Source organism: Dasypus novemcinctus, chromosome 9, assembly GCF_030445035.2.
Source record: "Dasypus novemcinctus isolate mDasNov1 chromosome 9, mDasNov1.1.hap2, whole genome shotgun sequence".
NCBI lineage: Eukaryota > Metazoa > Chordata > Mammalia > Cingulata > Dasypodidae > Dasypus > Dasypus novemcinctus.
In genome coordinates, this window is record NC_080681.1 from 10,524,318 (window position 1) to 10,540,109 (window position 15,792).

At 36.8% G+C, this 15,792-nt stretch overlaps 1 protein-coding gene across 2 annotated transcripts in view; it reads left to right on the forward strand.

Annotated features, from left to right (window-relative positions):
* The window catches only part of LOC101429609 (monocarboxylate transporter 1), a 66,662-nt gene that overhangs the window by 32,763 nt on the left and 18,107 nt on the right, over window positions 1-15,792 (forward strand). For both annotated transcript variants that reach the window (XM_058303022.1, XM_004476562.3), the window contains exon 2: window positions 13,951-14,211. In XM_058303022.1, the coding sequence (XP_058159005.1) occupies window positions 13,995-14,211 (217 nt within the window). In that variant the 5' untranslated portion in view covers window positions 13,951-13,994. The remainder of the gene's footprint in view (window positions 1-13,950; window positions 14,212-15,792) is intronic.

Here is a 15,792-nt window from a genome sequence, read left to right on the forward strand (position 1 = left end):
GCCTTCCCTCAGGGGGTTTCTGGGCTGGGTCTCAGCTATGATGTTACATATTTGTGCTGACCAGCGGCCTTCCCTCGTTTCCTGTACTAGCCCGCCTCATTTGTTACACTCATGATAATCTGCTACCATCAAGTCCATCCATTACCACATATTTACAGTTGACCTTACTAAACACTCTACATACATCCAGCATCGTCTCCCCCTTCTCAATCCACATTTTGTTTCCCACCAACCTACACTCCATAGTCCAACTCCATAAGTCTACTCATCATATTAGTTCATATCAGTGAGATCTTACAATATTCGTCATTTTGTGCCTGGCTTATTTCACTCAGCATAATGTCCTCAAGCTTCTTCAATGTTGTCATGCACTTCCCCAATTTATTTTTTCTCACAGCCGAATAGTATTCCATCTTATGTATATACCACATTTTGTTTATCGGTTGACAGACACTTGTTTCCATCTTTTAGCAATTGTTTCCATCTTTTAGCAATTACGAATAATGCTGCTGTGAACATCAGTGTGCAAATATCTGTTTGTGTCCTTGCTTTCAGTTCTTCTGAATACATTCCTAGTAGTGGAATTGCAAGATCATATGGCAGTTCTATATTTTGCTTCTTGAAGGAACCAGCAAATCATCTTCCACAGAGACTGCACCATTTTATACTCCCACCTACAGTGAAGGAATGTTCCTGTTTCTCCACATCTTCTCCAACACTTATAGTTTTCTGTTTTTTAAATAATGGCATTCTGTACGGTTTAAAATGATATCTCACTGCTAGGTCTTCATTTCCCTAATAATTAGTGATGGTGAGCATCTTTTTATATGCCTTTCAGCCATTTGTATTTCCTCTTTGGAAAAATTCTGTTCAAGTCTTTTGCCCATTTTTTAATTGGGTTGCTTGTCGTTTTGTCCTTAAGTTGTGTTGATCTCTGTATATAACATGGAAATCAAACCCTCATCAGGTATGTGGTTTCTGAAGACTTTTCTTCCATTGAGTTGGCTGCCATTTCACCTTCTTAACAAAATCGTTTGAAATACAAAAGTGTTTAATTTTGAAGCAGTCCCATTTATCTGTTTTTTTCTTTTGTTGCTTGTGCTTTGGGTATAAGGTCCAAGAAACCACCACCTCCCACAAGATCTTGAAGTTATTTCCCTCCATTTTCTTAATGGAATTTTATGGTTTTAACTTTTATATTTGGGTCCTTGATCCATTTTGAGTTAATTTTTGTATAAGGTGTGAGATTCTTATGTAGGATCTTCTTTCTTTGTTTTATAGATATCCAGTTTTCTCAGCATCAATTATTGAATAGGTTCTTCTGACCCATATTTAATATTTTCATTCTGCTTAACATGTGCTTGGTCTAAAGCCAATTATAAATAAAGTTGTTTAGAAAGGCCATCTTAATTAGGTCAATATCATAGTTCAGTTTTTATATAGGATATTAAACTCAGTTTCAGCACCTTCTAACAGTGCAATCAGTCATCCAAAAAATGTCAGTTTTTATGAAAGGATTGTGGATGGATTGCTACAAACTTCATTCCCACTTCTCAAAATTACCTTGAAAGATATGCTCTACCTAAAATTAATGCAAATTTTACCATATTGTAAGATATTTATAAACAAATGGCAAACATACACAAAAGACATATATAGGATACAGTTAATAAACTAATCAGCATTTTGGCAGTAGAAATACACCAACATTTGTTAAAACATTTATAACTTTCCCTGTAATCCAGAATTTGAGAACAGTTTAATCGTAATTCTCAATCTAATTATACCTCTTTATATATTGCCTATCGGTTAGCTCCTTTTTTGCCTCCTCTGTGGCAAAATATAATATTATTTTGCAATGATGTAAAGAGACAGTGGTTGTCCTGATACTAACAGTGCTGCTGGAATACTAGTATTATCACTTAGGGCTTTTTTCATTCAATAAGTAAGTTATGGTGATTTTTATCATTTGGTTATTTTAGTATAAATGCTTTATAAAGTTGTGCTTGTCTAGTGTTATTTCTAGGCATTTAACATTTTTAACTGTTGGGTAAAAATCTTAACCTATGTGTTTCTAGGAATTGATCATTAACGTTTAATCTAGGATTTCCTTATATTATACAGAACAGACATAAACATTTGGGACAGTCAGTAAATATTTATTAAGCACCTATTATATGCTAAACAATGAGAAGAACTCTATATTAGAATAGCAAGAAAAACTTGATTGGGTACTCCAGAATATGTGTAACTTTCAAAACTACTTTTCCGGGAAACGGACTTTGGCCCAGTGGTTAGGGCGTCCGTCTACCATATGGGAGGTCCGCGGTTCAAACCCCGGGCCTCCTTGACCCGTGTGGAGCTGGCCATGCGCAGCGCTGATGCGCGCAAGGAGTGCCGTGCCATGCAGGGGTGTCCCCCGCGTGGGGGAGCCCCACGCGCAAGGAGTGCGCCCGTGAGGAAAGCCGCCCAGTGTGAAAAGAAAGTGCAGCCTGCCCAGGAATGGCGCCGCCCACACTTCCCGTGCTGCTGACGACAACAGAAGCGGACAAAGAAACAAGACGCAGCAAATAGACACCAAGAACAGACAACCAGGGGAGGGGGGGGGGAGTTAAAATAAATAAATAAATCTTAAAAAAACAAAAACAAAAAAAACTACTTTTCCATGTAACCCTACCCCAGTCGGTATTTTAACATGTACAAAGTCACTTGTCTACATCTATCTTCAGTGTACAAGCCACCGGAGTCCCAACTATTAGTGAAATCACTTTCTGTGAGCCCTCCCCTATTTTCCATTTTTCAGTTATTTTTTATCTCATAGAACTCCAGTTTTACCATTTCTGTTTATTCTCCTCTCAGACTTTTGTGATGGACGGTACTTCTATTGTCCTTCCTCTCTTCAAACTCCAACCTCAGTCCCACCATAAACTAGCTTTTGTTTCATCTACTTTTCAACGTCTTTATGATTTTAATTTACAGAATTAAATTTTATTTGCCTCCACATGTTTTATTCAAGCTGACATTTTAAATTAGTCCTTAGAATCTTACCTTGTGCCTCCCCAGAAATAGGAGTCTTCTCATTTTTTATTTCTTCTGTATTTGATCAGTTGGGAGAACTTATCATTTCTACCAAGGTGTGTATCTGTGGGTGGTTCCTAAATGATCATAAGATCTGAATGTAATGAACATTCAGTTTGAATCGAATGAATATCTGATTAAAGTTAAATATTCATTGGGAAAAATCGCATAATAAAAGCAAACTCAAACTTGATGGAATAAGGAACTATTTTTGTTCATTCAGAAAACACAAAGTGATTTTTATGGTGGTGATAACATATACATATATAACATAACTTACCATTTTAACCACTTTTAAGTGTACAATCCAGTGGCAAATTTTTTTTACAGTGTTGTGATATCACTATCCATTACTAAAACTTTTTTATCACTTCAAACTCTTTACAAGTAATTAACTTTTTATTTTTTTAATTTATTAAAATTGTCACATCTTTATAAATGAAATCATTTTTACCAAAGTGCATTCATTTATTCTTGTTCTTGCCATCTTATGGCATCCAGGATCCTGGCTGACAGGTTTTAACTAGTGCTGGTGTGATCCTCTGAGGGCTCTTCTTTCCATAGTATGAACCAGAGGCATGTCTTTTCATAACGATTTTTATTTTGATGTGCAAACTTGTTCCATCTTCAGCTAGTGAGAGCCCCTCCAGTTGGTTCCCGTATCCTTTTGACATAATCCTTTTGGTTTCCTTGCTTCTCCTGTGCAATGATGTCCTAGGCTTCCCTTGTACATTTCCTGTTCCAGGTTTGGAATCAATCATTTATCCAAGGAGCTCTGATTCCTTAAGATGGGAAATGGTATTTAAAACCCATCATCGGGGATGAGATGTTAATTGCTACTGAATTGTCACTGGCGGCAGGCCTTTTCTGCAGACACAGCTTCCCACTCTGTTGGAATATCCTGCATTTCATAGCCTGCTTCTTTTATATTTGCTGCTTCTACAATCCTTTTTCCCTCGAATGGTTTGTCCTCTCCAGTTTTTGTACTCCAGGATACAGTAGTATTTGTTCCTGACTGGTCTGTGCCCACGTACTACTACACTTCCTTTGACAGGGCTCTCCACAAGCCACTGAACCAACTAAACTCTGAGACCAGCCCATGCCATCTGGCCTGCTGCCAGCCTGGGTAGGCTCTGCCAGTGCAGAAGCAAGAGCGCCCCAGCCTCTGAGCCCGCCTCCCACCTGAACTCTACATCCCTTTCAGTCAGCTATTAGGAAGTCTTAAAATCATACCTAAGCTAACAGGAAGACTACCATACCTTGGTAGGATTGAAATCTTGAGCCTTAATCCCTTTCAACCTCTGGACTTCACCCAAAAATGGATATGCTCCCTTTTCTCAAAGAGGCTTTGTGAATAATGCCAAAGGGGCCTACTCTCATAATTTACTTTTTGAATGAGTTCTGCAGTTTATAACTGCAATTCCACCAGTTTAAAAGGAAATACGTTTAGATGATGTTATTACTGACATTTTTTCTTACATGCTGTCAGAATTTTAAGTTAACAGGGACAGCCATTTGTCACGTAGTGGCAGAATTGTGTTGAATCTAAGTCTGATATTTTGATTTTTTTCTAAAAATGTTTGGATATACTTATTTCTTATAGTTTCCTCATTTCCTTCTGATTCCTTTTTAAGTCTTCTTGAAGTTTTAAATCCAATTTTGACCCTGCAAAATAAGTATTATTAGAAAATAATACCAATAACTTGATGAGGCAAGTTTTAGTGACTAAAAATGGTAACTACTTTACCTAATTGGGACAGATCATTCTTGCCTCAAAGTTGAATCACGTACAGCACGTATTAGCTGTTCCTGTCAGAGCTTGATGGTTTAAACACCTCTACGGTCTGTGTGTGGGTCTCTCTGTGTAATTATTTTGAGATGAATTTATCTCTTTATTGGTTCTTTGAAAAATTTCAACTGCTTTTCTCTTTATTCAGAATGTAGATGAAGGAAAAACTTGTAAAATTAATGTCAGGAGCATTTTTATTTAATATAATTTTAGAATCCAAACTGTTTTTCTTAGGGGAATTGAGCTGTTAAATAGCTTTTGTATTATACTCTCTTCAGTAGAAATTTCAGGAAACATCAACTTGTAAATATTTTTATCCTGCCCAAATCATAGGTAAGTGAAATGCTCTAGGACAAAGATATTTAATCTTAAAACTAAATTATATTTTTAGGAAAATATTTTCCAGATCTTCAGATTCATACATAACCTTAACTAAAAATAATCTTTCCTGAGAAATGGATGTTTGAGGTCTTCTCCTTTCTTTTCCAAACTTGCCTTATCCAAAAGCCCTTCTTCCTGCTACAAAAGAAAGGTACACTTCCCAGTCATCCTAACTCTTACTGTGGGTGACTGCCCTAGTTTTAAATATCTCTGGGGCCCCAAGCAGAGGAACATTCCAGGATGCATAGTTCCAGGGAGTCCCATGACCGAAATCCAGAGAGGGGTTCGATCAGAAATACTGGAGGGGACTTCACCTGGACAACAAACTCCCGCCTTCTTTCCCTGTTATCACAGGGGGGTGTATTAACACGTTTATTTCAGTTTAAATGAGGTACGACACTGACAGAAATCTGTTTCACCTGATTGATTTGATGATTTGACAAGACTGGCAATTAGGTCCCTAAATTGGATTGGCTAACTCTTTAGTCCCAACGTTTTAAAAATGCACATGTAATACAACATAATAGGCCAAAAAGTATATTCTTTACAATGATTAAGCTTAATAACAAGTTTTAGTTATCAAATTAATATACAAGTGGGTACTTATATTTCAAAACTATTTTGGGGATAAAGCCGTTGAGAACCACTGAGGAATCAGTTATACAAACTCACCTTGTTTCTTTCAGAGTAATATCAAAAAGGGAGAAGAATTAAATTTGAAAGGTGTATTGTAAATCACAATTGAGATCTTTTGTTATTGGCTTGATTTTTTTATCTGTTACTTACTAAGGGTAAAATGTATTAAAGACTGTAGTTCCCAGGAAGAGAATATTATTGTAGGAGATAAAACTTTTCCAAAGCAGAAACAAAGGAAACAGTATTCTTGTACAAGGGAGAATTACATTTAGGAGATTAGGACCAATCTGCAATTTTGGTGTGATTACAGGAACTCTGAAATGTCCCTTATACTGACTACAGTCCTTTTGTAGGGGAAATGGAGATATATTCTCTATTCCCCTGGGTTCTTCAGCTTCTAATCAACCATGCTTATCTGTTGCATCAATGAACAAGAACAAATTGAAAATTATATTTTAATATGGCTGGCTCAATCAAATCCATCTTGATGATATAATCAAGGGAAATGCTGGCAGGAATGAATCTATAATTGCTGTCACAGTCTGTGAATTATGATGACCTCTGGTCCCCCCCCCCCCCTTTTTTGTGTGTGGTAACATATATGTAGCATAACATTTACCATTTTAATTACCTTAAAGCATCTAGTTCATTGACAATAATTACATTCAAAGTGTTGTGCCATCACTGCCATCTATTACCAAAACTTTTCCATCACTCCAAACAAAAACTGCACCCATTAAGCATGGCTTCGCCATTTTCTATCCCCAACCCAGCCTCTCTGGTAACTTATATTCTAGATTCTTAATCTGTGATTTTGCATGTTCTAATTATTTCATATAAGTGAGATCATACAATATTTGTCCTTTTGTGTCTGGCTCATTTCACTCAACACGATGTCTTCAAGGTACATCCAAGGTGTTGCATGTATCAAAACTTCATTCCTTTTTATGGCTGAATAATATTCCATAGTATGTCTATACCACATTTTGTTTATCCATTCATCTGTTGATGGACACATGGGTTGCTTCCATCTTTTGGCAGTTGTGAATAATATCACTGTGAACATCAGTTTGTAAAAGATCTGTTTGAGACCCTGCTTTAATTTTCTTGGATATATACCTAGAGGTGGGATTGCTGGTTCTTACGGTAATTCTATACCTAACTTTCTGGAACCACCAAACTGTTTTCCACAGTAGCTGTGCCGTTTAACATTCCCACCAGCAATGAATGAGTGTTCCTCTTTCTCCACATACCCTCCACACTTATTTTCCATTTTTTAAAGTAGTAGCCTTTCTAGTGGGTGCAAAATGGTACCTCATTGTGTTGTTGTTTTTTTAAGATTTATTTATTTATTCCCCCTGCCCACCCCGTTATCTGCTCTCTCTGTCCGTTCGCTGTGTGTTCTTCTGTGTCCTCTTATATTTTCATTAGGCGGCACCAAGGATCTGTGTCCCTTTTTGTTGTGTCATCTCACTGCGTTAGCTCTCCGTGTGTGTGGCACCACTCCTGGGCAGGCTGCAATTTTGCACGGGGTTGCTCTCCTTGAGCAGGGGCCACTCCTTGCATGGGGGGCACCCTTACGTGGAGACATTCCTGTGGGGCTGGCACTCCTTGCACACAGCAGCACTGTGTGTGGGTCAGCTCACCACATAAGCTAGGAGGCCCTGGGTATCGAACCCTTAGACCTCCTGTACGATAGATGGACACTCTATCTGTTGAGCCACTTGCACTTCCCTCATTGTGGTTTTGAACTGCATTTCCCTGATGACTAATGATGGTGAGCATCTTTTTATGTGTTTTTTGGCCATTTGTTTATCTTCTTTTGAGAAACATCTAATCAAGTCCTTGGCCCATTTTTTAAAATTAGGTGGTTTGTCTTTTTGTTAAGTTGTAGGAGTTCTTTGTATATTTTGGTTATTAAACCCTTGCCAGATATATGGTTCCAAAATATTTTCTACTCATTCTGTAGGTTGTCTTTTCACTTTTTAGATACTGTCCTTTGATGTGCAAAAGTTTTTAATTTTTATGAAGTTCCATTTATCTTATTTTTCTTTTATGTTTGTACTTTTGGTATAAAGTCTAAGAAACCATTGCCTCACACAGTGTCCTCAAGATGCTTTCCTATGTTTTCTTCCAGGAGTTTTATAATTTTGGTTCTTATCTTTAGGTCTTTTTTTTTTTTTTTGAGTTGATTTTTGTATATGGTATGTATATGGTATGAAGTAGGGTGCATTTTTTTTTTTTTTTTTGCATAAAGATAACCAAGTTTTCCAGCACTACTGTTGAAGGGGCTGATCTTTCCTCATTGAGCAGACTTGGCATTCTTGTCAAAATCATTTGGCCATAGATGCATGGATTTATTTACGAACTTTCTGTTTTATTCCATTTGTCTATATGTCTGCTCTTGTACCAATAAAACACTGTTTTGATTACAATAGCTTTTATTAAGTTTTGAAAATGGAAGGTGAGTTCTTTAGCTTTGTTCTTCTTTTTCAAGATAGTTTTCTTTATTTGGGTTCACTTCCCCTTCTGATTTGATGATTGGCTTTTCCATCTCTGCAAAGAAGGCTGTTGGAATTTTGATTGGGATTTTGTTGAATCTGTGGATGGATCACTTTAGGTAATATTGACATCTTAACAATATTAGGTCTTCTGATCCATGAGCCCAAGATATTTGTCCATTTATTTGTCTTATATTTTTTCAGCAATGATTTATAGTTTTCCATGTACAAGTCCTTTACATTCTTGGTTAAATTTATATTCCTGGATATTTTATTCTTTCAGTTGCTATTGTAAATGGAACGTTTTATTGATTTCATTTTCAGATTGTTGATTGCTGGTGAATAGAAACATCCCTGATTCTTCTTGTATTAATCTTGTGTCTCACCACTTTGCTGAATTCATTTATTAGCTCCCTAGGAGCTCTTTTGTGCATTTTTCAGGCTTTTCTATATACAGAATCATGTCATCTACAAATGGGAAATTTTACTTCTTCCTTTCCAATTTGGGTGTCTTTTATTTCCTTTTCTTGCCTAATTACTCTGGCCAGAACTTCCAGTACAAAGTTGAATAGCAGTGGTGAAAGTGGATGTCCTTGTCTTGTTCCTGATCTGTAGTGGAAAGCTTTCAGTGTTCCATCATTTAATATTTCACTGTGGGTTTTTTGTAAATCCCATTACCATGTGGAAGAAATTCCCTTCCTAGATTTCTGAACATTTTTATCAAGAAAGGGTGCCGGGTTTTGTACTACTGTTTTGCACTTAACTTCAATAGGTATGCACATATACTTTTCCTCTAACCCTCCCCACCATTTTTTTGTACTTGTTACCACTTTGTATATTGTATATCCAAAAACCTAGATTTTTCATTACCTTTTATGTATTTGCCTTTTAGCACCTGTCGGAAATAAGAAGTTAAAGTCACATACCAAACAGTGCAATAATACTGGAATTTACAATTGCCCAAATGGTTACTTTTACTACAAGTCTTTATTTCTTTATGCTACTTTGAGCCACTGTCTTAAGTGTCCTTTCCATTCAGTCTGAAGGACTCTCTTTAACATTGCTTTTAGGGTAGGTCTAGTGGTGAAGAATTCCCTCAGCTCTTGTTTATCTGGGAATGTCTTAATCTCTCTCTCATTTTATAAAGTCTCAGCAGATAAAAAATTCTTCGCTGGCAGTTGTTTTCCTTCAGCACTTTATAAGTATTGCAACTCACTGCCTTCTTGCCTCTGTGGTTTCTGATTAGAAATTGGCACTTAGTCTAATTGGGGCTACCTTGTACATGACATGTTATTTTTCTCTTGCAGCTTTCAGAACTCTGTCCTTGTTCTTTGCATTTGATAGTATAATCAATGTATATGATGGTGTGTATTTTTCTTCTCTGAGCTTCTTGGATGTACATATTCACATCTTTTGCTGAGTTTGGGACATTTAGTCTCATGATTTCTCTGACTATTCTTTCTGCGCCTTTCATCTCCTTCTGGAACTCCATAATGTGAATATTGGTGTGTTTTGTGGTGTTCCATTAGCTGTCTTAGGCTATTTTCGTTTTCAGTATTTCTTTCTTTCTGCTACTCAGCCTGACTCATTTCAAGTGTCTTGTTTTCATGTTCACGGATTCTTTTTTCTGCCGGCTTCACTCTGCTCTTGAAACCCTCCTTGGTTTTTTTCACTTTAGTTGTGTGGTCTACAATTTCAGTTCTGTTTGGTTCCTTTTAAACATTTCTATCTTTTTACTTTCCTGTTTTTCTTTCATTGTTTTCCTGAGATCCTGTAGTTCTATCTCTGTACTTTTCTTCATATCCTTGAGCATTTTTAAGATCTCTTTTAAAAGGCTTTGTTTGGTTTGCCCACATTCTTATCATCTTCATTGGTGTTTTTATCCTCTTCCTTTGGATGGGCCATCATTTCCTGTTTCCTTATTTGTCTTATACACTTGTTGCACACAGTACATTTTAATATTTTAAAATGTTATCTGTGGGGTTTATTCCTTAGGATATCTGTTTTTTGGTTTTGATATGAGTTGGGATTTTTTTTTTTTTTAAATAGGTGCCGGGGATTGAACCCCTGGACATCATACATGGGAAGCAGGCACTTAATCCACTGAGCTATACCCACTCCCCTTGTTTTTTGGTTTTGTACCTTTCTCATTCTTAAAATTGGTATTTTGTGCCTTCTTTTTTTTCTTGATAAGTTCAATTCTGATCCATAGGTTATTTAGAATTATGTTGTTCACTTTTCAAATATTTGGGGAATTTTCCAGAATTTTAAAAATTGATTTCTAGTTTAATTGATTTGGGATGGTCAGAGAACATGCTTTATAAGATTTCTATCCTTTTAAATATTGAGACTTATTTTAAACATTTAGAAACTTGTATAGCAGTTTGGTTTTCTGCCACATTCAATGGCATGCACATTTTTTTCTTAGTCATTAATTTTTTGTGTTTTATTAATGTTAATGGTCTTTGAGTTGTTTGAAAATCTGACTCTTCAGCATAGACAGTTGGGCCCCTGGAAACCAGGATTCTCCCAGTGGAGCTTTCTGGCCTGTGTTGGCAAACCCGCAGCTCTCCAGGAACTCTTGAGGAAGTCTCACCCTTCTGTAGAAACAGGAGCAACCTGAATAGTGTGTGTAGGCTCCTGCCTTTTGTGGTGGCACTGCTCTGATAAAGGGTTTCTTGTCATAATTCTGCTTATTAAAAATGTTATTATGTGGTTTAGGATAGTGAATTCTATCCGAGAATTTTAAATTTCAGGGTTCGTTTAAATGACCGTGCCTTTTCTGTATATTGTGAGTGACTAATTTAAAGGAAAACTTGTTATCCTTTGACTTGTTCCCGTTGAAAGCTTACTTTTTTTCTCCTTCTTCTCTTTGTCAATTTTTTTAAGGGAAACTTTCCCTTGAAACTATTTTCTTCCTTTCCCTACAAGGCCCATCATCCTAAATTGTGTTTGAAGTATCCAGATTGGTTGGAAAGAACAGTATTTAGAGGTTGACTATCACTATACAGCTAGAATTTGTATAGTTCTTTAGACTAAAGAATGTGGTAACCAAGAGTAAGATTGTCATCTTTGACTTGTTTTTATTGCTGTAATACAGTCTCAGTAGAGGTAATCTACAAAGGGCACATTCAAATACTGTTGCAGGATGAGTTGTAATATAGGGTGTATGTTGTCTTATATGAAATGGGAGCTTCATGAGAAGACAAACCTTTAACCAAATGCTCTCTCCCATTTGCTCCTTTTTCATAATCTTAACACATTTCATTTTCTAACCACACTATTCACTTCAAGAAAAAAGGAATGGTCTTTGATTTAACACTACCATCTTTGGTATCATTTGATGTTCCTTTTGTGAGTATAACTGTATTGACTAGCTGTTTTTTAGAAGTTTGTCTTATTCAGTGAGGGGAAAAATACTTAAGGCGATTAGATGAAAGGAAACTTCTAAGATATTTTCTAGCCCATTTAATGAGAATTTTATATGTTCAGAGTGAACTATTTTACAAATTGCTGTATATCTCCTGAGTAGTTAGGTCCTAACTTCCTTATACTTTTAAGTCAGCCCATAAATAAAGGAAAGTAAGTATTGAAAAATACATTTTGGGAGAGAAGCTTATAAAGGCTATAATAAACCTTGAAACTATAATAAAACTTGAAACTTTCATAGGGTTGTGTTATGTGAAGTTTGCAAGGAGGCAACTCAAACAAGGCATTTAGTTATCTCTAGTAATTTGAAAATTATGCTATTAACTGCTAAAAGAAGTGGGCTTATTTGAATTACAAAGGCTACATTAATTGGAAACGATTTATTTCAGTTATCGTGTCTAAGTGGTGGGGAGAGCTTTTTTCCTTTATTTTAAAATGCTTTTTTTCCTTATTTTTATTTTTTATTTTATTTCTCTCCCCTTCCCCACTCACCAGTTATCTGCTCTCTCTGTCCATTCGCTGTGTGTTCTTCTGTGCCTGCTTGTATTCTTGTCAGCATGTGGTAGGCAGATGCTCTATCTCTTGGGCCAAATCCACTTCCCTCCTTTAATCAATTAAAAATTATGGGTGATAATGTTCACAACTTTTACAATACAGTTATTGTTTATTTATATTCATGCATGAATGATATAGTTCAATAAAAATGTTTTAAATGAAAAAAAACAGAAATAGCAGTATGATAGAAGTTCCAGAGTAATGAGATAAAATGAATTAAAAAAATTTTTTAATATAATAAATGAAAGCAAAGACTATTGCTATTCTTTAGAAAGTTATTCTAGGGAAATGGACTTGGCCCAGTGGTTAGGGCGGCCGTCTACCACATGGGAGGTCCGCGGTTCAAACCCCGGACCTCCTTGATCCGTGTGGAGCTGGCCCATGCGCAGTGCTGATGCACGCAAGGAGTGCCCTGCCACACAGTGGTTCCCCCGCGTAGGGGGAGCCCCACGCGCAAGGAGTACGCCCCATAAGGAGAGCCGCCCAGTGCAAAAGGAAGTGCAGGCTGCCTAAAAATGGTGCCACCCACACAGAGAGCTGACACAACAAGATGACACAACAAAAAAGAGACACAGATTCCCATGCCACTGACAACAACAGAAGCCGACAAAGAAACAAGACGCAGCAAATAGTCACAGAGAACAGACAACCGGGGTGGGGGTGGGGGAGAGAGAAATAAATAAATAAATCTTTTTAAAAAAAGTTATTCTATTATGGAAAAAAGTATAATTAAATTATAATATAATTATAATTAATTCTGGAAATATCCCTGTCTAAAATGATTTGCAGTTTTTGGAGATCCAAAACTCAAGTTTAATGATGAAAAAACAGGAACTTTTTGCCTAATTTAATTGCAGTTAAATTATTATGCTGTATATTTTACATTAACATACTGAGTCAATCCAGGAAGCAGATATCGCTCAAGCGATCAGGCTTCCACCTACCATATGGGAGGACCTGGACTTCATCCCTGGGACCTCCTGGTGAAAAAGAAGAGAAAGCGTGCCTGCATGGCAAGCCAAGTGCCCACGTGGTGAGCCGGTGCCCACGTGGCAAACCAAGTGTCCATGTGGTGAGCCAGTGAGTTACGCAGCAAGATGATGACGCAACAGAAAGAGAGACGAAGGGGAGAGTCAAGGTGAAGCGTAGCAGAGACTTGGAACTGAGGTGGCACAATTGACAGGGAACCTTTATCCACATCAGAGGTCCCCAGGATTGAAAATCCTGGTGAATCCTAGAGGAGAAAGAAGAAAAGAAAAGACAAAAAGAGAGAAGTAGATACAGAAGATCACACAGTGAATGGACACAGACAGCAAAAACAACAGGGTGGGGGAGGGAAAGGAAAAATGTATTTAAAAAGAAAGCATATCGCTGTAATTGGGTATTATTTGTAAAATAAGTTTATTGCTAAAAAAAATATGGGCAATAACCTGACTCTACAAATCTGATAATGTTCTTAGAAGGCAATATCCATTGGACAAGTTACACTGAAAAGCAATTTAGTTACTTGTAAGATTGATGTGAGGAAGTTTGTGGAAGTGCTTTATTGCTGATAAGCTATTTTAATTTTCTGTTCTTCAGATATTTGGATTTGAACCGCATTTTGGAATTCATCTTTGCTTACAATGCCACCAGCAGTTGGAGGTCCAGTTGGATATACCCCCCCAGATGGAGGCTGGGGATGGGCAGTGGTAATTGGAGCTTTCATTTCCATTGGATTCTCATATGCATTTCCCAAATCTATCACTGTGTTCTTCAAAGAAATTGAAAGTATATTCAATGCCACTACCAGCGAAGTATCATGGATATCCTCCATCATGTTAGCTGTCATGTATGGGGGAGGTAAGTACCCACTATGGCCTATTTTCTTTAAACTTTTTATTCCGAAATAATTTCAGACTCACAGGACAGTTGCAAAAAATAGTACAAAACCCATACAGAAAACTCTAACATTACATCTCCACCCGCCACCCATATACCAGACCCACCAATTTTAACATTTTGCCACATCTCATATTTGCTGTATCATTTTATCAACCAACCCATCTATTCATCTACCTGTCAATCCATCTGTGTTTATATATATGTCTCTCTCTATTTCCTGAACATTTAAGAGTCGGTCATCTATGTCACATTCCTTGAACACATAATACTTCCATGTACATTTCCTAAGAGCCAAATACAGTATTAAGATACTGTACTTAACTGTATCTTAAGTACAGTTATCAAGTTCAAGAACTTTAACATTGATATAAAGCTTACAGGCTGTATTCCAATTTTTTCATATATCCCAATAATGTCCTTTTGAGCCTTTTCTTCTCCATTATTACATCCCATCTAGGATCACATATTGTATTTGTCATTGTCTCTTTAGTTGCTCTTTCTTGTTTTTGTTTTTTTTTAACTGTGGAAACATATACAACATAAACCTTCCCATTTCAGCCACTTGCCACTCACAAGCATACCATTTAGTGGGATTAATCACATTCACACTGTCGTGCTACTCTCACCAACTTCCATTACCAGACCTTTCCCTTCACCCCGAACATAAACCCTGTATCCGTTATGCATTAATTTCCTAGTCCCCATGCCCTCCACCCCTGGTAACCTGTACTCTACTTTTTGCCTCTGTGAGTTTGCATATTCTAGCTATTTCATATGCATGGAATTATGTAATATCTGTCCCTTTGTGTCTGACTCAATTTAGTTAACATGATGTCTTTAAGGTTTATCGGTATAGGGGCATATATCAGAACTTCATTCCTTTTGAAGGCTTAATAATATTCTATTGTATGTATGTACCTCATTTTGTTTATCCATTCATCTGCTAATGGATGTTTGGGTTGCTTCCACCTTTTGGCAATTGTGAATAGTGCTACTATGAACATTGGTTTACAAGTGTCTGCCTAAGTCCCTGCCTTCGTTCTTCTGGGCATTTACCTAGAAGTGGGATTGCTGGGTTGTATGGTAACTCTGTGTTTAACTTTTTGGGGATCCATAAAACATTTTCATAGTGTTAGAATTAAAGAACTGAATAAAATCTCCCACTTGCTCCTTGTGACGTTAAGAATCCTAAAAGCATTTCAGTTGCATCCTAAATTATCAAGGTTTTTCACCTTTTTTCCTTCTGTTTCCTTTGGCATGTTCTTAAGTAAATGTAGAGAATAAGTTGTTTATTAAACATCATTTAAAATACTGCTTGTTTCACCTGGGAACATCAAATTACTATTTAACAAGTCAAGTCTACCATAATATTTAAAATATATAGTTGCACTTCACAGGGATTCTAAAAGCCAGGTTCATTTATATATGTACTATATTGACAGTGTATCACGTTGCTTATCCAGCCAGTCGTTCTCTCCTGTTAATCTTGATTTTGGAGGCAGTTTTAGTACCTTAGATTATTCTTAATTTTTCTGGCTC